At 36.4% G+C, this 23,024-nt stretch overlaps 2 protein-coding genes across 5 annotated transcripts in view; both read right to left on the bottom strand.

The window, feature by feature from the left end:
• The window catches only part of npnt (nephronectin), a 58,222-nt gene extending 57,691 nt beyond the window's left edge, over nt 1-531 (bottom strand). Inside the window, exon 1 of one of the 4 annotated variants that reach the window (XM_014471293.2) lies at nt 85-531. In XM_014471293.2, coding sequence (XP_014326779.1) covers nt 85-164 — 80 coding nt within the window. In that variant the 5' untranslated portion in view covers nt 165-531. The remainder of the gene's footprint in view (nt 1-84) is intronic. The other 3 variants (XM_023334357.1, XM_023334358.1, XM_023334359.1) reach the window with 3 other exon arrangements.
• Nucleotides 532-5,996: 5,465 nt separating this feature from the next.
• Nucleotides 5,997-23,024, bottom strand: part of gstcd (glutathione S-transferase C-terminal domain containing) — a 48,285-nt gene continuing 31,257 nt past the window's right edge. The window contains exons 9-12 of the mRNA XM_023334525.1: nt 17,438-17,571; nt 13,319-13,349; nt 9,894-9,963; nt 5,997-7,680 (exon numbers count right to left, since the gene is read on the bottom strand). Of these exons, the coding sequence (XP_023190293.1) occupies nt 7,508-7,680; nt 9,894-9,963; nt 13,319-13,349; nt 17,438-17,571 (408 nt within the window). The 3' untranslated portion in view covers nt 5,997-7,507. The remainder of the gene's footprint in view (nt 7,681-9,893; nt 9,964-13,318; nt 13,350-17,437; nt 17,572-23,024) is intronic.

Genomic DNA, 23,024 nt, shown 5'->3' with positions numbered 1-23,024 from the left:
TGCTGACTATGTTCAGGTGCAAAACATGCAAAAGATCGAACATGTAATTTCACCAAAACACCGCTGCATTAAAGTGTTCCTTACCTGCCATCGAAATCTGCACTTGCTCCCAAACAGCAACAGTAAAACACCACCAACTTTATCCACAATTGCATGATTTCCATAGTTGCGCGCCCAGTTTGATCTCGGTCTAACGTAATCCAAAAGGACCGGGTGGGAAAAGGTGACCAAAGCAAACAGACTATTTAAAACAGAGTGGATTTGTGCGCTGGAGCCTGAATGCTGTCGGGTGGGAAGAGTTTGCCTGCGTTCGTTAAACTGTTCATCTGCGATATCCAGCAGGAGAAGCGGGGAGGACAATCTAGCTTAATGCCTGAAAGCAGAGCGAGTCCCGTTGAGTGTGCGTGAGCGGGACGCACTCTGCCGGGAGAAGAGCGCACAGCCTTCTTCCCTCCTCCCTTCCTTTCTCTTCCCTTCTCTCTCTCTCTTCTCACAAGTTCAGGTAGCGGACTCTCCAAACTCACAACAAGCTCAGCAGGCTGACCCCTATCTACCTTCATGTGTTAACCCAGCACCTTGAAGAAAAATCCGCGCAAGCACGCAACCTGTGCAGCACGTGGGGCTCCACACAGGTTTTTTTTTTTTTTTTTAGAAGTGCTTTAATTAATTGCATAGCCTGCAGAGGCACGCACTTGCACGCGGCCACCCAGGTAGATAGCACTCACGAGAGGAAAGTAGACGCAGTGGAAATTATATATGTATGTGGGAGAAAAGGTAACAAATGGACGCGCTCATGTAGCGCCGTTTGTTACCATAGAACTGGTTAGCAGAGACACTCAGGATGCAAACGACATCCAGGTACAAAGCTTTCTGTCTGTCAGAAAAATAACCAAGGAAGAAATTTCAAATATATACATTTAGTTTTGTTTTTCACATTAACGTCTTCAACATATTTGTTTCAAACGTACTTGATTACCGTACTTAATCAAGTACAAGTACGTCAATACAGTCTACAGATAAAAGCTTTTTGAGGCTCTAATTTTTACTCATTCCTGTTTTAACAAGAAGATAGGGCATGCTTTTCATGACATGGATGACATTTCAAAATTTAAGCCAAAATTGGAAAATAAGTTAACGTTTAGTTATTCTTATTTTTTTTTACTTTCTTTCAATGAAGAAAATACATCTGTTACAATAATCTGTGAACCTTAAGAACTTACTCCACAACACACACTAACGAGAATCTTCAGAGCATTAAAGTTGATTTTTTTTTTTTTTTTGCAGAGAAAGCTGTAACAATTTTTACTATCTCTGTCCCAGAGATAATATTGTGATTGTTGTACTATGTTGCTGTACCTGCACATAGGAAGATATGCTACCTTGGGTAAATGGCACTCCAGGATCGCATCTTCCTGCATCTTTAAAATTAGTATACATTATTTGATCACCAGTTGAAGCAGAATGTCAAATATTTTGGAGAAATGAAACATTTATACTTCATAAGTGGTGCAGCTCTCAAATGCCATGTATATCACCATGGCTTTGATTTCAGTGTTGAGGCTTTGCACATCTCATTTATACATAAGTTATTTTAGGGTCTATGCAAAGCCTTGATTTAGACCATTCTTTATGTTTATTTTTAAATGACAGTGTAATGCAACATTGTTCATTTCTTCTGGTTTAAATACATCACATTGAGGAAATAGTTACTTTATGTAACTATCTGCACTCCTCTGATGTATTTAGTGGTATAATATACTTCTCTAAAATGTGCCAACAGCAGAAGGAAGTTGTTACCAAAGCTCAAAATTATTTAAATCAATATTTATTTAAAACAAGGGAAGGAAATTAATATCTTATTCTATCTCCTTCCCTCTATGTTATTTGTGTTCAAGTAAGCTTTACAAAAAAATCCAAATTAAATCAGGCAAAAACAAAAAAACATGTCAAAAATGAAAATTTTTTTGATGTGCCATTTACCTAATAAAGTGATTGCAAAAGATAAAACATTCATACAATGAATTCACTTCAGTTTTTAGAAAAAAAAATATGTACAGAAAATAAGCACAGACAATTTGACAGGAATGTCAACACAGCTGTTATGCCTTGTGCACTGAACCTGCAGCGATTCCATGTATGAATTCTGGTTAGCCTCATTTAGACTTGTTCTGATTCAGTTTTCCAGCGGCTGATAAATTTGAATTGCTTTGCAAAAGCTTGCAACCCTCCTGCGATTACAAAAATTGGCTGAAAAATATTTGGCTGACACCAGTGGTGCGTTAGGTGCATGGCTTTTGGGCCTAAGCAATTACTAAATTTTAGCCAACCCATCAGAGCGCCACATTCTCTAAAGCATGGAGAACAAAATCACAGCAACCATCTCATTTTCAGCTTTGAGAGCAATCTGCTTGAAACAAACTACCTTAAAACAACACAGTGTGGAGATAAATCGTGTACCATCCTGGAGAAGAGGACAAATTGGGAAGATGTTTTGATAGGATTATAGCATACTGTTGGTTGATCAAAGTCCTTACTGGCTTTCTGTCATAGTTCATGTTGTTACAGCCTGTCACTTACTCTGGTGATGAATCTTAGTCTATATGGTGGCACTGAAGTTTGACATGGAAGGTTTTGGAGAAAAGTTGATTATGTGTAATTAGATGATCAATCACAAAGTGAAAGCATGTCATACTATGATTTATTACATTAAAAACTGAGAAACTGGTGATGCAGACTGGCCAAATCATGCCTCATTACCAACAGCCCAAAGGATAAATGTGGAGGTTCTGAATGTGCGAATTTTAAAGAGCAGGTTTGCCCAAAACCTAAATAAAACAACCTAAATAAAAACATATAAATGTATTTACATTGAATCAAAAATATTAAATGGTATTAAAGAAACCATAACAAAGTAAAAGAAAAAAGAAAAGGATGCGGAAATTGTTGAAAATCAAATACATACTACAAACCTAGAGAAATTCAGAAATATTTTCTATTGTCACAAGAGTTGTATTGTTTTTATTGATTTGATTTGGTTTATTTTCAGAGTTAACAAAAAACTGATTAGGGATATTGGAGTCTGACCTCTGCTACACTCCACAAACTCCTGACTTTGACTCCCTCACTGTTGTTCTTAAGGGTCAAGTTGGATTAATTTTTTTGTAAGAATATTACATTTGTAATGTTCATACTCACTCCTTCACACTGTCATGATTTATTATTCTTTAAAATTACTATTCTCGTAAAAATACTTTACTTCCGCTGTTTTTGTGTGGTTTCAGTCACAACCCAGAGCCAGCCATTAATCTCACAGCATGGCTCACAAGTTATTATGAAAATAATAATTTAAAAAAGTAGAATTATTATTTGGAAATGTCATATTTTTTCATAGTTAAATACATGGATTTTTTAATTAAAATATTTTGTTTGTATCCCTTTATTTACTGTGACATCACTGTTACTCTTACAGATTCCAAATTGTTTAACTATTTGCCTTATTGCTTCTGTCACTTAAATAAATTTAAAATACCTACCCAGTCCTAGTCTTCTATAAACCTACATAAAATAAACTATTTGCTGTAACAGGGATCTCTGAGTAGGTGGAGAGCTTGAAATGTTAAACTCTTATGCGGCACAGAAATAAGGGGTGACATTATAGGAGATCATGTATGAGACTGAGTAACTAACTAAGGCTCTAGTTAGCCATTTTAAATGAGAAAGCCACATCTGTGACTTATAACAGGAGGGCTGTAGTTGATTTAGTTTCAAGATGAAGCCTAAAAGAGTTGCACCATATTTAAGTCTTAAGCTCTATGCTGTCCCTCTAAAACACAGAACTGGTGTTTTTTGGGAGGGCACATATTATTCATGAACACAAAAAGTGCAGTTTTTTTTTCTTTTCTGGTTAAGGAATGTGGCAGTTAAAAATTTGAATATGATTGCTCCTTAAAAATGTATAACATAATAGCAGAATACTGCCTATTTTAATTCACAACCGGGAAATTCCACCTCTGCAGGAGTATATAAGCTATCCAAAAGACTAAGAGGTCTACGAAAAAGAAATACAAAAACAGAAAACAACAAACTAGAAAAGGGAATCTTTATACACATTTGCAAGACTAAATGCATATGTAAACACCCAAAGTGCACCAATATATACAGTAAATGCTAGCATGCATTATACAAAGGCTGCATATAAATGAATGAATGTATGGCTCTGTTCAAGGAGAGATGGAAAAAAAGAAAAAAGTAAGTGGATGCATATTGAAGGGAATATAACAAGTTTAGCTGTAAATTGCACATGGGGGATTTTGAACCATTGCTCTATATCGTGGTTTTCTGGGAGAGATGCTGATTGTAAAGTCTGACAGCTGCAGAGAGGAAGGACTACATATACTGCTCCTTTGCACATTTAGGGTGCAATAGTTTGTCACTGAAAGAGCTTTTCAGAGACTTTACCATATTATGCATGGAACGGGAGACCTGCTGATACCAGTTTGAGCCTTTTTGGATTTCTCTTCCAGAAATATGACATAAGAAGTTACATATCATTGAAGCACAAGTTGAACATTACTGAAAATGATTCTTTCAAGCCTTCTGCTCACATTAGCAACCGTTAATGATTTATAGCGGCAACTTGAAGGTAATCTCTCATTGCTTGAATATAGGCAGACATATCTCCACATCTAGATATGTTATAGTCCAAACCACCCCAGCAGCTTTTTACATCTCTGTGCTTTCTCTGGAAACTAGTACTTAAATTAGATGTGACATACTTTTACTTAAAAGAGCACACACTTAGAAATGTTGTTAGTGATATTTGGAAGTGCTTATGCATAGTGTGTTCAATTAACCTGCTTATCACCAATTTTGGTCAGTTGAACTGAAATAGCTTACCAGACAATTCCTGGTGCATTTCCATTTGCACAGACCGGGGCAAGAAAACTTTAGAGATAAGAAATATAATCTAAAATTTACTTGAAAAAACAACATATGAACAATAATTTACAGATTTAAGTAAATTTGTGATTATTAAAAAAAGTTGCAAATTTAACATGAAAGAGCAGACATGTTGCAAAACCAACAAAAATCATGTAAAGTTTCTTACATGTATTTCAAATTGATTTTTTGCATGCTTCCTTCAGTAACCAAGCAACATTAACAAAATATAAATTGTCAATTTGGAAATCTCTTATCTGCTTGATCACAAAAGGTTGGGGCCTAAGTAGAGAACAATGGACTGTTTACAACACAGGGGTATCAGTAAAAAGAAAAAAGGTGGGTTGGTGGATAAACTGTTAGAACTTGGGGAGTTGGATTAGTTTTGTTGCTAAATCAGGTATCGACATCTGTTTATGGAGATCTTCTGAATAAATACTACTCACAGATGAAATGGCTGTTTTCTTTGAAAACAATTTGCACAAAGTATCAGATTACTTTAGACAAAAGCAAATAATCTTCTTGACTCAGCTTCGAAAAAAACACTAAAAGAAATTTTAATTATCCAGTTTCAGAATAATATTGAGGTCTTAGCACATCAGCGTGATGCACTCATTGAAAAGCGTCAAGAGAACAATCATTGTTTAAAAGTGAATTCAACTAATCCACTGAAAGAGCTGTTTCCACTGTTTTGTAATAATAAAGCACACCATTCAACCGCCAGTATCTTCCCTTCAGCTTAAATCAAGCAATTTCACAGGTTTAGATGGAGGCTTCTAGTGACACCACCTGCGTATAATCCTGCAGAGTCACAAATGTGAACAGGGAGTCAGACGCCTCCTCTTGAGGAAAAATTCTTGAAACAAGTGGTGTCTGTGGCTATTCACTTCAGGACAGACTGACTCTGGTGACAGAATTCAGATGAGTACAAAGCCCTCAAAGCCTCTCCATCTAAACGTTACCAAGCACACCAATCTTTTTGACACAATCATTAATTAATAAATACTGCTGAATATAATATAGGGGATGTACACAGTGGATTGAAAAAGAAATCAGTTTAATTTTTTTTTTTTACATATTTTGTCAGCTCCACAAACATTTGTGTAAGAAACCAACATTTGTTAATTGGAAGAAAAACTTAAAACATATAAATCTAAAATATGTGCTATGCATTTGTAGCAACGGAAATGTATGGTACAACTGCAAACTTACCAAACATGGCCACTTAAACTGATATGGTAAGCCAGGAGAGAACTATGCAGTGAAGCAGCCAAGAGGATCATGGTAGTTTCTCAAAAGATGCTCCAGAACTCCACAGCTTCAGTAGGAGAATCCACAGACAGGATAATTAGAAGTCTTGAAGTTCAGAAATATGATCTTTATAAAATGCAAAGAAAAAAAAAATCTCTCTTCTCAAAAGGGGAAATTCAGTCAATACCACTGCTTATATGCTGAACACATCATTACCACAGGGAGTGGCATCATCATGCTCTGGGGATGCTTTTCTATAGGGACAGAAAAGCTGGTCAGAACTGATGGATGGAGCTAAACAGAGCAATCTTTATATAAACCCGCAAAAAAAGACTTAAAACTGGGTCAGATATTAATATCGTAGTAGAATAACACATACAGTGAACATACAGTCAGAGCTACAATGAAACAACTAAACCATGTGTGTCAATTTGAGAAGACATGTAAAAATGGCCCAGTCAAAGTCCAGAACAAAAGCAAAAGAAAAAACAGCAAGGCTTGGAAGTAGGGCCTATAGCACACTTCAGATCCTATCTGTAGAAATGTTGAAAAAGATAATTTTGCTACCAACTCACAGTCATGCAGTGCATCATATAAAAATCTAACATCTGCAGATATATCAACATTTGTAAAAATTCAATGGATGCAAGTACTTTTGCAGGATGCTGGACCATTTACATATCTTTTATGAGAAATATTCAGTTTCTCCACAGAATTACACAAAGACTTATTTTAAACATAACTATTTGAAGCTGAAAGCTGCTTTTTACCTCTAAAGGTGCTTCTCTACCACTACTTGATTAAAATACACAGAAAGTGAAGGTGAGGTAGTGCTGAGGGTATTCCCTAGTTGATCTTTACCTGCAGATGAGTCTCATAGCTCTGAGCTTCCCCTGCAGTTAATCAGAAGGATCTGACTGCTTATGCAGATCGTCTGCAAGTGCCGACGTATGATTTGCTTAATTAACAAAGTAAGTGTAAAATTACTGATGCTTCTGTGTACATGGACAGTTTGATCACACAGTGTCAGCAAAAACACAATCATAGCACTGCAAATTGGTGGCTAGCTGTGGACAGAGCACCTGTAACAAACCCCCTGTTCAAATAAAAACACCTTCCATCCTTTTTGGTTCCAACTTTATTTTTTTAGAATGAGAGTCTGACTTTTAAAAATGCAGTTTAACAGTTTCCACCTTTCATAAAACCAATATTGCTTGAAAACAGACATTTAAAAGAAATGCTTCTGCCATGTGAGACCCAGCATCAATTTCAACGATTCTGGAGACGCTCAGCTGTGCAGTAGAGCTCACAGTCCTGATTATGCATCGACTTGTCCAGCTGGCTCTGCAGTCCTCTGCGGCGGCCTTCCCATCAACATGTTGTTCTTTGGCGAACAGCTTTCAGGCTCCATAGTCATCACCTGAACCGAGTACCCATGAGTCTCTGCAGCCCAAGACCGGTCCAAGTCCACCAATCCCATGCAGTGTTTTCCTGCATTAGTACAAATAAAAACGATAAAATGCTATCGTTTGTCACCAAATCGAGTCGAGATAACATACACTTTTTTCTTGAAATCCAGCAGAAATTCAGGCTCTGCATGATGACCAAACAAGTCCTAAACTGGATGATGGGTAAAAACAATTATGGTTATTTATTGGTTTTATTAGTGTCTGGAGAGGGGAGTGCCATAATTTACCTATCACTGATTTTATAAGCTTCCTGACTTACGAACAAAATGTAATTATTTACATAACAGTAAATTATTACCATAATTACTATTATGGTAATAATTAGAGCACTATTACCATAATAATTCTCTAATTATTATGGAAGGTGAATTTCAATTTAGAAAGACAGAATATTTGCAATACAGAAAAACACAAAACCAATTAGCATGTTAATTAAGTAAATAAATAATGATGACACATGTGAGCTGGAAATGTGAGGCTTGAATGATCATATGTGAAGGACCAGAGGTTCCTTTTTTAAGCTTTGTGAGCGAACTGGTCTTCTGTGTTAAGGCTGAGTAAAGAAGGGACTTGATCAATATTTCATAGTAAATGAAAGCCTTCATTGGCCCCCAAAGTTATTCTGTATGTTTGGCCAAAACATACAGATGTTTCTACCTCTGAACTTCAATGTAGATATGAGGTTCTTCTAGTCACACTCAGCATTTCTGTACTTTCAAACACAGCAGGTTTAATTTAATACCAGAGAGCTAAACATTTCTCTGTTGTGATTAGACTGCTAATCACAGCAGATATGTTGGGATCAGCAGTAGCTCTTAACATTAATTCATTAATTGACAATTTGCAATATTTGTGCCTTATCAGCATACACCAAATGAGCTGGGCTGTGGAGGATCAGATGCCAATTTAACACAACTCCTAAACTATGCAATGTGAGTATTTATTTAAACATATCTAGTTCAGGTTTTTATTTTATGTATTTAGTCTCTTCACAGAAAAAAATAACAACTCCCACCTAAATTAAACACTGTTCATTGTCATGCTGCTTTGATGGCAAAAGCCTGACTAGCAGATTTAGGAAAGATAAGAAGAAAATGTACTGTGATCTGACAGAAGAGACCAGTGACAGGTGGTGTCAGATACAAATATAAAGGCTTCCGATTCAAGAACCCTGGGGAGCTTCTCTGATTTAATGAAGCTTTGATAAAGTGGAAAGCTATCAACTTGAAAAAGGGTACTTAACATAATGAAAACAGTTCTCAGTAAAGATCCAGCGCAGGAATGGAGGTTTCACACTTCCATCTGAATGGAACTCTGATCCTGCAGCTGCTCGTTTCAGTCACTGTTTTTTTTTCTTTGTCAAATGTTTTTAACACATTTCACAAGTATTAAAGCTTCATAGTGAGGTGATCTCAATACATGAATGAAGACATATGTACAGTGTAAAGCAGAATATAATAGAACGGACTTATTCTATGCTGTTCACAACAATTATCAGTTGTGCATTGATAATTGAATCAATGTACAACTACAGGAAATTTAACAAATGGCTCTCAGCAATAGATTTCTCACAAGATGTAAAATGTTGATAAATGAAAGTAAAAACTCAAGGTCCAGCTAAAATAAGCATAAGGCATTTTCTCTAATTAATCAAAATGAATTGAGTTGAAATCAACTGAACAGTATTTTAAAGTGAAATGAACTTCATTAAACTGAAGCCAGTTCAGTTGATGTTTCATCTGGTCAGTTCTGGCTCTATTGAGCTCATTTAGAAATACGTTGTTTTAGGGCTACTTATGCAAATAAGCTGCTGCTGGCCACGCCCTCTCAACTCAGTGTTTACATTAGAACCTCAGACAAGTGGAAATAGCTACAAGTAGAAGCACAGTGACCATGCATCTTTGACCCCCAAAACAAATTTTCAAGGACTTAAAATTGATATGATCATTTGTAAGACCTCGTAGAAACCTTCTATATAGAGATTCTAAGAATTAATCCCAGATAAGAAAACAGAGAGAGAAAAATATCTCTTAGAACAAACAAGACAAAATACTTGATGCCTGCCAAAGAACCAAGCCAAGAAACTTAAAGAAACAAGTGCAAAAATTATTCACAGTTCACCTTGATAAATAATCAAATTAACTAAAAGGACAGTAGGAATCCTTATACTTTAATGCCACAAATGTTTGCATTATGGAGACAAGATGGGATAAAAGGGCAGATTATGAACAGTACCAATGAGGCGCCTCTCGGGTGGCAACTGGACCGCAGTCTGATCTGCAAAGCGGCAAAGGATCATGTGTTCCTGAGGAAGACAGATGAAAAATAACTGTTTAATCTGGAAATACTGTTTACCTTGTTTGACCACCTTTTGAAACAATATACCTCAAGGCTGCAACAGTAGGCACAACAAAGCCATGCCTTTCAGACATTTAAAGAATTCAGTGAAACCAACATGGATGAATGGATTAGTTTTGCTTGTCTACTACTCCTATTTTAGCCTACACCTGCTTGAATTTGTGCACAGCCATGATGCAGATCTCGGCACGTTACGCCTGTGAGGCAGGAAACATAGCAGATCGCATGGTTAGGCACAATAAGCTAAAAATCTGTCTGTTTTAGCTGTTTTAACACACAAGTTTGCATTTACTGGACCTAAGTATCTGTCAAGATTTTACACTATGCCCATAAAAATACAAGAATTTCCTGTTTTAATGGAAGCAAAACATGATAGCAGAGAGAAAGTAGTAATTCTTTTGTCAAGAATGTATCCAAAGAATGTATCCTAACAATCATCTTATTAGACTTGCCTAGCAACTGTGGAGTCAAAACAAAGTCCACCAGACAAGACTGGAGACATGGCGCAGTTTTGTAAATCTGTATAAACAGTGGCAAAAAGTGACATTACAATCTCACCGGCGTACTTAGCTCAGTGATGAGGGAACGATGTTGGAAATGAGATGTCTTATCTCGATGCATCGTAAATCTGTCAGCTCATGAAAGCTTAACATTCCTTGACGTGGTTATTTTTACACACACAAAATCAAAGTCAGCACACCCAGACCTGCGACTCCAACATTAGCAACCAGACTACCTAACAAGCCTCCATTAGTGGTTGCTGCCATGTACAAACCCCAGCAGCAGTCGCTCTGTCTGCCTTTCCATATTACATGTCATTAGATATTGTGACATGGATCCGGCTTGCAGCTGTTTGTTTGCTCGTAATCATTTCCAGGTGACATGTTTCTAATTTATATGTTTGTTAAAAATAGTTGCCAGATAGGAAATAATACAACTGCCACCCCTAGGAGTGAAATATGTGCATCCCTGTCAGCTTTCCAAACAGACCACATGAACCCAGGTAATTTATTTCCAAACAAAGGACACGGTTCCCCGTTCTAAGCTTCTCCCTGTGTATGGTTCATGTAACAAGTGATTCAGCAGAGCAGTAAGTCATCTCTAAGCTGCCTCTGCTTTAATTGATCCCATTTTTCACAGTGCAGAGTAAATGCTGAATACAAGGCCGTAAAGCAGAGCTGGCCCTTTACGTTTGAGCCAAGCACCAACACCTCACACCATTAACCCTTTATTTCACAAGCATCTGTCAGCATCTTGTCGTTTGCTTTAACTACTTTCGGTTCACAAGGACAACGGTGGTTCTGCTATAAACAAGACAAGTGGGTGTCTGAGAGCAGAAACATAGGGAACATTGCTTTCTGCACATAGCAAAAGAAATAAAGTGTTGCAAAGTATTTGCACTGTTATGGGGCTTCCGCATCAAAAGTTGTGAGTTTGTTTTTTTATTGTTATTTTGTTTAATCTTGTTTTTCTCTCAGTAATAAAAACAAAAATAATAATCTACAACCTTAGAAAATCAGTATCTTACAATAGTATTCATACGCTTTAAGCTTTTTGACGTTTCTTAACGTTATAACCACAAAGTCACTTTTTTATGAAGACTTTATGTGATAGACCAACACAAAGTAGTGCACAATTGTAACGTTGAGAAAAATTATAATACATGGCTTTAATTTGCTTTTATGAAAAAAAAATGTGTGCCATGTGTTTATATTTTCGCACCCTTTCTATTGAAATGCCTGAATTCAATCTCTACATGTCTGTCACAAACTTTATGCAGGACAACTGATGGTTTTCTTTAAACTTTTCTTTATTTTTACTAACTCATCCATTAGGGTAATAGAGAGCATGACTAGTTGTCATCTTACCAGCGGATAATTCCACCTGAGTCGTGAAGCTCTGCAACTCCTCCAGGTTACCATGCTCTTCTTTTCTCATGCAGAGCTTCACGGCTCTTTATTTCAGGGTTTTAATGTAAACCCTCCAACAAACCTCTCCACAACTTCATCCTTGAAATATTAACTGTGTTTCTTTGTCTTCATGATGCTATTTGTTCACAACTGTTCTCTGCCAAATCTCTTAGATTTTCACGTAACAGCTACATTTACACCAAAATGAAAATACAGACAAGTTGAGTCTTTGAGTCTACTGATAGCAACACTTTGTTACATTTGTGGGTAACAGAATAAAGAGGTTTGAATATAAATGCATATTTTATTTGTACAAAACAAAAATAATGAAAACTGTGCACTTTTTTTCTTCCATGAAAGAATTACAAACCAAAATGTGTGTGTTTGCAGCTTGACACAATGTGGAAAGGTTGAATGGGGGTGAAAACTTTTGCAAGGCACTGTATATTATTCTCTGTGCCAGTCAGCCCATGTAAGGGTCCTGCTCTGCACCAAGGAAGAGAAGCTGGCTCAGTGTTTTGACACATCAACCTGAGGTTGCCATGGTTAGGACCCGCAGCTACTTTACACAGATTTCCCCCTCGGGGGCTCTGACAGGTCCCATAGATCACTTTGGGACAGCCTCTCCCTGAAGAGCAGCAGTGTGCCTGTGCTGAGCGATAAAGGCTTGAGTGGCTGGAGGGTGTGAACTCCTCCCTTGTAAAAGCCTGCATAAGATTTGTTCACCAAGACAAAGATCAGTGTAAAGATAGTATTAGCTCTGTTAACGTCTGATTAAAAGAAAAACATACATGCAAATTTGCTTGTCAGAAATATATTAATCATTCAGGAGAAGGATATTAAAAACTAAATTACATTTAAGCTGAATGTGACCATAGGACACTCAATACTGTGTTGTTTTCATAGCAAAACAATGGAATTTAGACTTGCCCGTAATTACTGGTAACACAAATATATTCAACTTTATAAATAAAGGATTAATATATTATGTGTGAAACTCAAACCGAATATTTCCTAATTTATATTAATTTCATAGTCTGCTCTAACTTGGACATACTGACTTACTGTTTATATCTACAAAATAAGAATATCTTTAGCTTTTAATAGGTTAATGATTTGCTGTTCAGGTATATAGAACTAAAATTTGAGCATTTTCTACCACTGAATGTTTTTCTTTTCCACTTTGGTTAATGCAAGACATCAACAAACAAGTATCAAACTACGATACGAAAAAGAAAACATAGGAAGGAAATGAAGACATTTGGAAGATAAACCCGCAGCTACCGAAGGCTCACATCTATGTGAAGATTTCAGAAATCTGCAAAGACTGTGCTTTATTTGATACAAAGTAAAATTGAATTGTTGGAGATGTATTCACAGTGTAAAGCATACCTTGGATGTGAGAGTCTCTTGAAACCTTTTGCTGTAAAAACAGAAGACAAACCGTGTTAACGTACATAAGAGAAAATAATGTTTTTACTATGCAAATAGAGAACTGTAAAAATGAATAGCCACATTTGGTCATTTTTACCTTTACAGGCTTGTAAACTGGAGAGTATGTGATTATTTGTCTGTGTGTAATCAAAATATATTTAATCAAATCTGGTAATATTTAAAGAATCATAAAAATAAGTCAAGTGGCAAAACATTACAGCTGGTACAGTTCTTGTTTTCTTAGGGTCAGTCTGCAAATTTAGCATAAATCCCATTGGTGCTAAATTACACTTACACCCACTGACTCATTTGATGGCTCCACCCATTTTTGCTATTTGAACTTATTTTTTGCGGCACAGAATAGTCAAGGTTCCAGAAACATTCCTCATTAATTTAGTTCAAATTGAAACGATAGAATCACTGCACTAAACCACTGCAGTACAGTGAGCTCAAGGGATGATTTGTGATTGCAGGTATTAAGTGTATCAGCTTGTAATAATGGTCTCCAAAGAGTGCCAGCAAAATACTTTCCAAGCCATTACACATCCACCAGTAATCTTAATTCGATTAATGTTCTCCAAATTCTGATCTCAATATTCAAATGTTGCCACTGAAATAAAATACTCATTGTACTAAGCAACATTTTTCCAATTTGTTATGGTCTAATTTTGTGCAAATCCTAGGCTCTAACACCTGTTTTTCACCAACAAGAGGAGGTGGTCTTCTTCTTTTGTAGCTCACTGGCTTTGGGGTTCAACAAGTTGTTATTCATACCTCAGGTATCCTTCATACCATGTTTGAAACAAGTGTTCATTTGATCTACTTTTGTCTTTCCATCACAATGCTCCAGTCTGCCTCTGATGTTAAAGCATAGTAATTCTCACCACAGCAGGTGCTAAATGAATATTTTCTCTTTTCTGGGACATTCCCAGTAAATTGTGCTTAGTTTAAACTTAAGAAAGTTGCTTTCACCATGCAATTTCGCTTTGATATTAAAATCAATCATGTGTTGTCTTTATATTTTGTGTGTATGACAAGCCTCAAATCATCTTAGCTGGAAAGAGGTTTGAGTCATTCCAATTTAACTAAACATTTTCCTCTACTCCAGTCAAAGAATAGCTTAGAGCAGTGTTTCCCAACCCTGGTTCTCAAGGTACACTGCTCTGCATGTTTAGATGCTTCCCTGCTTCAACACACTTGGTTCCAATTGATGGCTAATTAATAGAGTTTTATTGAACTGCTATCATCTGAATCAGGTGCGTTAAAGCAAGGAAGCATCTAAAACATTCAAGGTATAGTGCTGTGTGAACCACAGTTGGGCACTGCTGATTTAGAGATATTATTCCAACATGATGCTTAAAGCAAATTTCTTAGTCATTCCAGACTATCTGAAAAATCAATGACAATGAATTTCAAACTTGTGAAAATTGACTCAATGTGAAGAAAATAAACAACTTGATTAAGATGTAAAACGTCACAATCTGTACTTGTAAAACGCCATGCACAAATAAGAGAAAGCTGAATATTACATTAAAATATTTCTGAAAGGCCATGTATTTCATGTTTAGCTGCTCAGGCCACATGAGGGGGTGTCTGTGTGTGTGGTCTCTTTTTGTGAGAGTCATTTTTAATGGACAAAGCTCTCACAAATAAATCATGAATTTTAGAAAAAAAGATCAAACAAACACAAACAGAGCTCATGATTTCATAGAATAATTACTTTCTCCCTGGGAAAGAAGTCAGTTCATTTGTGAAGGATAAATGCAGTTTATCCATCACAAAGTTTGGTTAATGTTTGAGGTTAATTAAAATTCAACAAGGGTTGTGTCAAGGGTTAAGAGCCAGCCCGGTCACACGGAGGAACATTTGGAAGCATTAATAAATGGGAAGCTGAGTTTCACAGCTCATAAAAACCTGCAAACGTTTTGGAATGCAGACACCTGCAGAATGCACACATGACTACCTGGAATATGACCCCTAGCAAAAAAGAAAAACACACTAAAAGTGTCATGATTGACTGAGTCAGGTGTGCAGCTCCTTGCCACATATTGCCTGCAGACACATCTTAGTATTGGTCCCAAAAACATCTTGCTGTCATTCCAACAAGAAGTTGTGAAGGATGAAGAGCTGAGTTGGCAAAAGAAAACTGCACTAGGCAGTTGAATGCTATTTCAGCTGTTTAAATGTTTGTAATGGTGCTTCTTGTTAGTAAATATCAAATTTGAATAAAAATGCTCAAATAAAACACAAAGTGTTTCCCAGACTTTGTCACTAGTGTTCATTGTTATGGCAAATCTCTGTATACAGTCCAATTTTCCTTGGATTATTTATTCACACTATGTGCATAAGGTGGCTTGATCCTTAGAAAGGACCACCCAGACACATGGATGTGAGACCTACAGAAATGTTACAGCAGCTAATCTAACAATAGTACATATTTGGAGAATAAGGATTAATTTACTCTTAAACAGCCAAGAATATTAAAACACAACTGGCAATGGAGCAGATAACTTTTCCATCTTCCATTGTCCATTGACTAATTCAGCATTGATGACAAAAAATGTCGTTTAAAACGTCAAGTATGCACACATTCTTGGTTGTATCTGTTATTAATTGAAACACTTCAAATCAAACAAGGTGATATGTCACTCTGAATCTGATGGTTCTTCATTGACCTGGAGGACATTCTCAATATAAAACACTACTGGCTGCACTTAAATGCAGCCAGGAGTCCAACACTAAGCTGCCATAAAAGGAAAAACAAACAATAAAAGGCTGATGCAGCTGGAGTCTTAAATGGTCTTGAGTAAAAATGCAGAATGACTGAGATATGAGTAGGACACAGAGACTTTTAAAATGTGGTACTCGAGATGACTCTTGAGGCAAGCAACTGTCTGAGGTACCACACCACCAGCTATCTTTATATTCCAGCGCTCTTGCAATGGTATTTTCTTTAAAAAAAATTAAAAGAAAAAATCCAGGCTGCCTAGCTTAGCTGAAGATCAAATTAGTAGGAAATCGACACAAGTGATGGTCTAATTGAAGCATAATTTTCTTCCTAATTCATAGCAACACATGGCTGATATACGAGAGACTTACAGGAGCAACACTAGAATTGCCTGCTGTTTCACACATCTAAGTTTAGTGCTACTACCTGGAGACAGGCAGAGAGGTTTCATTATAAAATTATTACTCTGCAAGTGATGAATTGTAGTTTAAAGATGAGTGTAATCTGTCGTTTACAACATTTTTGCAAGTTCGGTTTTAAAAATGCAAAATTGACATAGAATGAACAAGAGAAGTCAGTAAAATATCAGACACAGCATCATTCCTTCCAACCTGATGTTTGGAGCATCATTTGCTGCACCAGCTTTTCTACCATAAAATGCTAACGTTATGTCAGCACTACCACACAACAGCTTTGTTTCCCAGCAATCAGACGCATGGAGTTGTTTTAACAGCTGTCTGCCTTGTTATGACGGTAAGTTCTAACAGCATTAAGCAACAAATCAACTTCAATTACGCTCAGTGCATCCTCCTGTTTATCACTGTCTGATGATGCGCTGCGTTTTTCTTTCACTTCTAACTGCATCATCCAAGCAACCAGATCGAGGGGCATTTTTCTGTTCAACTGAATATTGCATGTCACAAGTCAAGAGTGATTTCAAGCAGATTTCCATTCCAGTCTATTTATATTACTCCTGACCGCCTCTGCAGTGAGAGCCCCTCTTTGGAGCTGACAAGAAGACTGAAAATGTGAGGGACGGACCCTGCAGAGGAGGTGATGTGACACCGCTGCCTCAGACTGTCAGTGGTGCTGATAAGAAACGGGAGCTGAACAAAAACGTAGCGACAAGATTATCTCTATGTGAGAGCAGAAATGGAGTCAGAATGAATTTGGGAATAATAGACAGCAGGGGTTGAACAAGGAAACTAAAAAAAAAAAAAGTCAAGGGAGGAGGGGGAATGGAGGCAGCATTAATCTGACATGAAACTAACAAGGTCACAAACAACATTTTAAGGCGAAATAGCCAAGGGAGGTGGCTCTGGAGGGAGGAGTAGAGAAAAGGCACAGACCTCTTAGGGAAGGTGAACTTGACTGCATTCTGGATGAAGCCGTAGCAACAAGGACTGATGATGAAGGCGGCTCCTGCCTGGATGCAGTGCTCCAATACCATGTCTGTCGCAATTCCACATGCATGGAGGGCAACCTTCGTTAGAGCAGACAAAGACAAAACCCAAACTGTGTAATTCAACTAATAAAGACTAATTTTTCTTATTCAAAACATTTTTAAAGAATATAAACTGAGAGCACTTATTATTGATCCCTATTGATTACTTCATAATGGCTGCTGCACGTAAAACTTCAAACTTGCAGACATCAGGAGCTCCAGCAAACAACAGAATTGATGCTTTCAGAGCAGAAGCACGAATGCATCAAGATTCCTATTGAGTGGGTAAACTCTGCGTGGTGATAAACACCTGCCCCTGCATTAGTAATGCTCTGCTTATATCAGGAACAGCTGAAGGGGACTAAAAGACCCAAGAACGTTTCCTGTCTCTGTCTTCCAGCTATTTTTTCCCAGATAAGCACATCTGGAAAAAAAATATTGTTAAAAGATGTTTTTCAATTTGCTAAAATGAGTTTCAATTAATAAATATCTATATGAGAATATCCACAAAGAATATCTGTGCAACTGAGGTTGCTAAATCTATGTTCTACTAATGTTTTCCAAGAAGTTGTCATGTCAGGAAATCTGAATGGAAAACATCTTGACAGCAGAGCCGCACAACAGAAGTTCAGAGCTGATCAGGGTGGGATTAGAACAGCTGGCAGGAGCTCCTCCTCCACATGGGGAAGGGGAGATACAGACAGCCTGAGCAACATTGCTAAAGCCACTCTCAGTCACTGGTATGTCTAGACAGGAAGACATTTGGTAATGCTCTCTAAATCTTTATGAAAGTTGGAGCTTATGCACATTTGCTTTCACATAATCTTTGTGGAAGAATGAGCTCTAAGATGGAAAAATGTATATTTCACACAAAATATAAAAAAAACAAAGAAACAATATGTCACATACAAACAAGTACGAACACGCCAAGATGGCAAAACAAAAGAAAACTGAAAAAAAAACAACAACACAGAAGACAGTTGAGCAAAAACTGTATCCTGCAAAGCAAGGCATTCTACTCAGAATAAACTCAAAACACACATTTTACAAAACTCTTTAAACGTATAATTAAATAGAAAATAAAAAGCAAAAGCAGAGCTTGAAATCCTGCATTGCAGCTTTTGAAAGCTAAATTACTTTTTATGTTGTGCCTTTGCTATTTGAGTCCTGAAATTGTGAAGTGGAAGGAAAAGGTTATAAGTCTTTCATTTATATTTATTTATTCTTTTTACAAATAAGAATTTTAAAAGAGTGGCATGAAACTTTATTCTTTTTCCCCGGGTCAATGCATTTTAGGACAACACTTCATTGTGATTACGGCTCCAATGGATATTTCCAGCTATGGAAACTTCAGTCTCAGAAACTCAAGTCATCAGTGGGAAAGCATGGCGGTAGTGTAGAACAACATTTGAAACTATTCATCTGAGTTACCACAATGTTGAGAAATGACTGTTTGTCATGGTAACATTACAAACACTAATTATGAGCTTTCTGTAACAACTCTGTTTTTATTTAATACTATTAATAACGATAAGGCACTTTTAAAGTTAGAAAGTTACAGATCACAGTTTGACAAAATTGGATGTATTCTCCAGCTAAACAGCAGGTTTGATATATTAAACAAGGATGTTCATGGACCTCAGGTTATTAAAGATTTATAATCACCACAAAGATGTCTCTTCAACTGAGCTCTGTATTAAATGACAAATGTGAAACAAAATAAGCTTCACTTATATTTGATATCTTATTCTGTTACTATTAAACTATCGTAAATGTAACAAATTCATTTCTACTGTAAACAACTCTGGTTGTTTACAATTAACATATTTCCTGTTTGAAAAGTTTAGAAATGTATCACTAGTAGGAGATGCCCTGTTTCTACCACTTTTCTTGTCTACACATGCATATTCACATTTTTGCTGCTGGAAATATTGTAACTTTCATTTTTAATGTTCGAATCGAAAACTGTAAAATGTATAAATCTCTGATCTGTGCTGTGTCTGCTGGTCTTCACAATGTTGCTTCTTCACTGATGTCCTATAAGAAACCTCTGAGGTCTTGACAGAAGACCTGAATTCATACTAATTCCTGTTAGAATCAGACACAGGTGAATTATATCTACTAGCAAAGTTATTTCAGTTCATTAGCAATGAATTTTATTCAGACATAGCAGTTCAAATGTATGCCACACTTTTAAAACGTTTATTTGCAAAATATGTTGAAATCAATGTGCTTTTTTCCTTTTATTTCACAATTATACACTACTTCGTGTTGGCTTATCATATAAATTATATAAGTCTCAAATAGATTAAAGTCATTAAAGTCTAACAAGATAAAATAAATATGAAAAAAGTTCTCCAAGTTATACTTTATTTATACTTAACACAGAAGATAGTAAGTTGTGTACTGACTTAAAAGAAAGACATTCTCTAAATACAGACTGAGAATTATAATTAAAATTATAATTTTTTCTTACCAGGGAAAGGCATTGCTAAAGAGAACCCAAACAGGCACAAGAAGAGCAGCTCTTAAAACCTGCTTATTGTGATAACAAACACATCTAAAGCAAACTAAAAAGCCCATCAAACATCAGTTTTATGTAGATAATTAATGTAGATTAGTCATACAGGACTAAATTCTAATGCGATGTTTTGACCTTTGCCTTCATCGACACAAAACCACATTAGTCAAACAGAAGTGCATGAGCAACATTTTTTGATAATTATTTATGCATTTAAAGTGAAAACCATTTATGCTTGATCATTTTTAAGGGGTGTTTTGTCTCTTTAAATTGGCAATAATGAAGCCTTTCCTCAGTCTATGTCTATGTTTTACTAATTGAATATGCACAATGATTATGTTTAATTTAAAATCATTTATTGCAGCTATGTTCATATATATGAACAAGTATGCTTAAGTGCCATCTCTGCAGAGTCTGGAGGTAGAAAACATTAATTAGTATGCCCTAAGCATGAGGGCACTTGTAAAGCTAATTCTTCATGAATCAATTTTTCCTCAAGTAAAAAAAGCTGTCAGTGTGTCAATGTGTTCATCATAGAAAGAATAAGGCTACAATAGTCTATTTTGTTCAAATAATCCCTCCTCTCTCTGCATCCATCCATGCATAAAAACAGTAAATTCCTGCAATCATCCAATATTTCATCATAACAACTTTCTGCCAAATTGCATTTAAAACTTTTTAGGTTTGGAAGCTTTTCTTTTTTACTGTGTTCTAATACCATCAGTCTTGTCATTATAAACCAATAAAGCTGCAAGCCATTTGACAAAGCACATATTTTGTTCCCACGAACATAAATCTACTGGCAGAATCAATTGTAAACAACCAGAAAATCTGAGCACAGTCAATAATAGCTTAAGCTAAAACAAAATCCAAATTACCTTCAAGCTCCACAACTTGTCTGCTCCTTAATACTCAAAATTAGAGAAATAAAGAAAAGCATCTCAATGGATCATGTACACAAACATGCACATGTTTGTATTTCTACCCTTTTTAGAACTTTGCATTGGCTTCCATTCATTTCAGTAACTGCATTAATGCATGACCTAGACATTTTCCCTAATAATTACTAGTCCTTTCCTAACCATAGCCAGAATTTTATTCACATTTTACATCTAAACCCAACCCGAAACAAAGGAGTCCACATACATTTAAATTTGCCTTTAAAGCTGCGGTTGTATTGAATTGCGGTGTGTTGAGGTGGTGAGGCAGACGCTGTAGACCCAGGCAAGATGAATAAATGATTTTAATAAAGAAAACACAGTCCAAGCAACGGGCAGCACGGCCGAGCGGAAGCCAGGGCTCGACACCGGTAGCAACCGTTAAAACGACTGGACAACACGAAGGACTGAACGCACATTAGACGAGGACCCGACAGAGACGCTGAGACACAGGTGACATTAAATACACGGGAGGGTAATCACAGAAACGAGACACACCTGGGAAACAATCAAGGGGAAGACAGGACAACATGAAGACTCGGGGACACAGAAAACTCTAAATAAATACACAGAAAACACAGAACATGACAGCGGTATACTAACTGGAAGAAACAATTAGAACCAGGAGGTCGGTCTTAGTGCTGTCAATCACCATCCATGTGGCGCTGCTACCCACTTTTCTTCCAATTTTTAATTAGAAGTTGAAGTTGGTCAGTTCTGAACCTATTTTTAGTATTTTCTGAAATCTCCTCAGGTTTTTTTTTTTCAGCTTGATGCACGTTAATGGTTTGACCTTTCTTAAACTGACATTTGGCCTCCATGTCCTGTTACTTTGATGCTGTTACACCTGAATTTCCTCACTGTGGGACAATAAAGGACATTCCTATTCTATTTTCTTCTAAACGTACATAAACCTTTAACATTAAAGACAGTAAAACATATATATAGATTTAATTTTGTCCCATTCTTTCAGTTAGCATGTAGAAATTATCCTAACTGACCTAAAAAAAAGAACTATTTAATCTGATTTAATGTCTTGACAGTGAAAAACAAGGTTACATCTGCTGTAACTATTTGTGCAGCAGATGTAAATATCTGGCTTCCACTGTATGTGTTTATGTGTGCCCAAAAGGTTTCTTCACCCTGCTACAACTTTAACACTTAAGCTGTGAAATGTAAGCCTGGAGGAGCAGATGCTAAAATAAGGTTTTTGGATAATTAACATTCCGAACTGAACGTGACTAAAAATGGCGCCATGCATAATGCATAAAGGAGTTAAACCTACTGTGATGAGTGGCTCCTTCAAGGTACTGTTCAGTTGCATAAAAACATTGAAGTCTGTAGCTAAAACAAAAGCAACTGAATAAAGCCTCTTTCATTCATACAAGAATATGGTATCCCCATATCTATCAATCAATAAGTTTATTCACTCGATTTAACAAATTTCATCATTGATTCTCTTATAAGACTTACTCTACATGGGCGAAAAGGGAGCATGAACAAGAAAAATCTTGTGGACACTTTCTCAATAATTACAAAAAAGATTTTTATGGCCACATACATAAAATTAACAAATTAAGTTGAGAACACTATATCACTCTCCTCATTGTTTACTCAAAAGTGTGTAAAACTGAAATCATAATTAACAAATTGCATCATCCACATTTGAAAACAAAAAATAAGGTAATTTTAAGTACACCATGCGTCATGTTAGCATGTAATTTGTTACATCACAATGCAAGATGAATTATTGTTACGATGGAATTTTAATGCAGGGAAATATTTTACCATCATGGCAAAGAGACACATCTTTTCTTGCAACTACATTAACATTATTAACCAAGTACAGCAGGCCTGTTATGAGTCAGTAGTTACAATGGTGTTCACTCCCTCCCTGAACCACCGTTGGTATTTCTTCAAATCCTGAAGATTTTAGTTTGAAAACCCCAAGGCAATCAAAGAGCACAAACACGCCCCAAGACAAAGTCAAATTCAACTCTCCCAATTTATTCCAACATTTTGACAAATATGCT

Source organism: Xiphophorus maculatus, chromosome 5 (genome assembly GCF_002775205.1).
Source record: "Xiphophorus maculatus strain JP 163 A chromosome 5, X_maculatus-5.0-male, whole genome shotgun sequence".
NCBI lineage: Eukaryota > Metazoa > Chordata > Actinopteri > Cyprinodontiformes > Poeciliidae > Xiphophorus > Xiphophorus maculatus.
The sequence above is the reverse complement of the archived record's forward strand: the minus strand, read 5'-3'. Positions and strand labels throughout refer to the sequence as shown.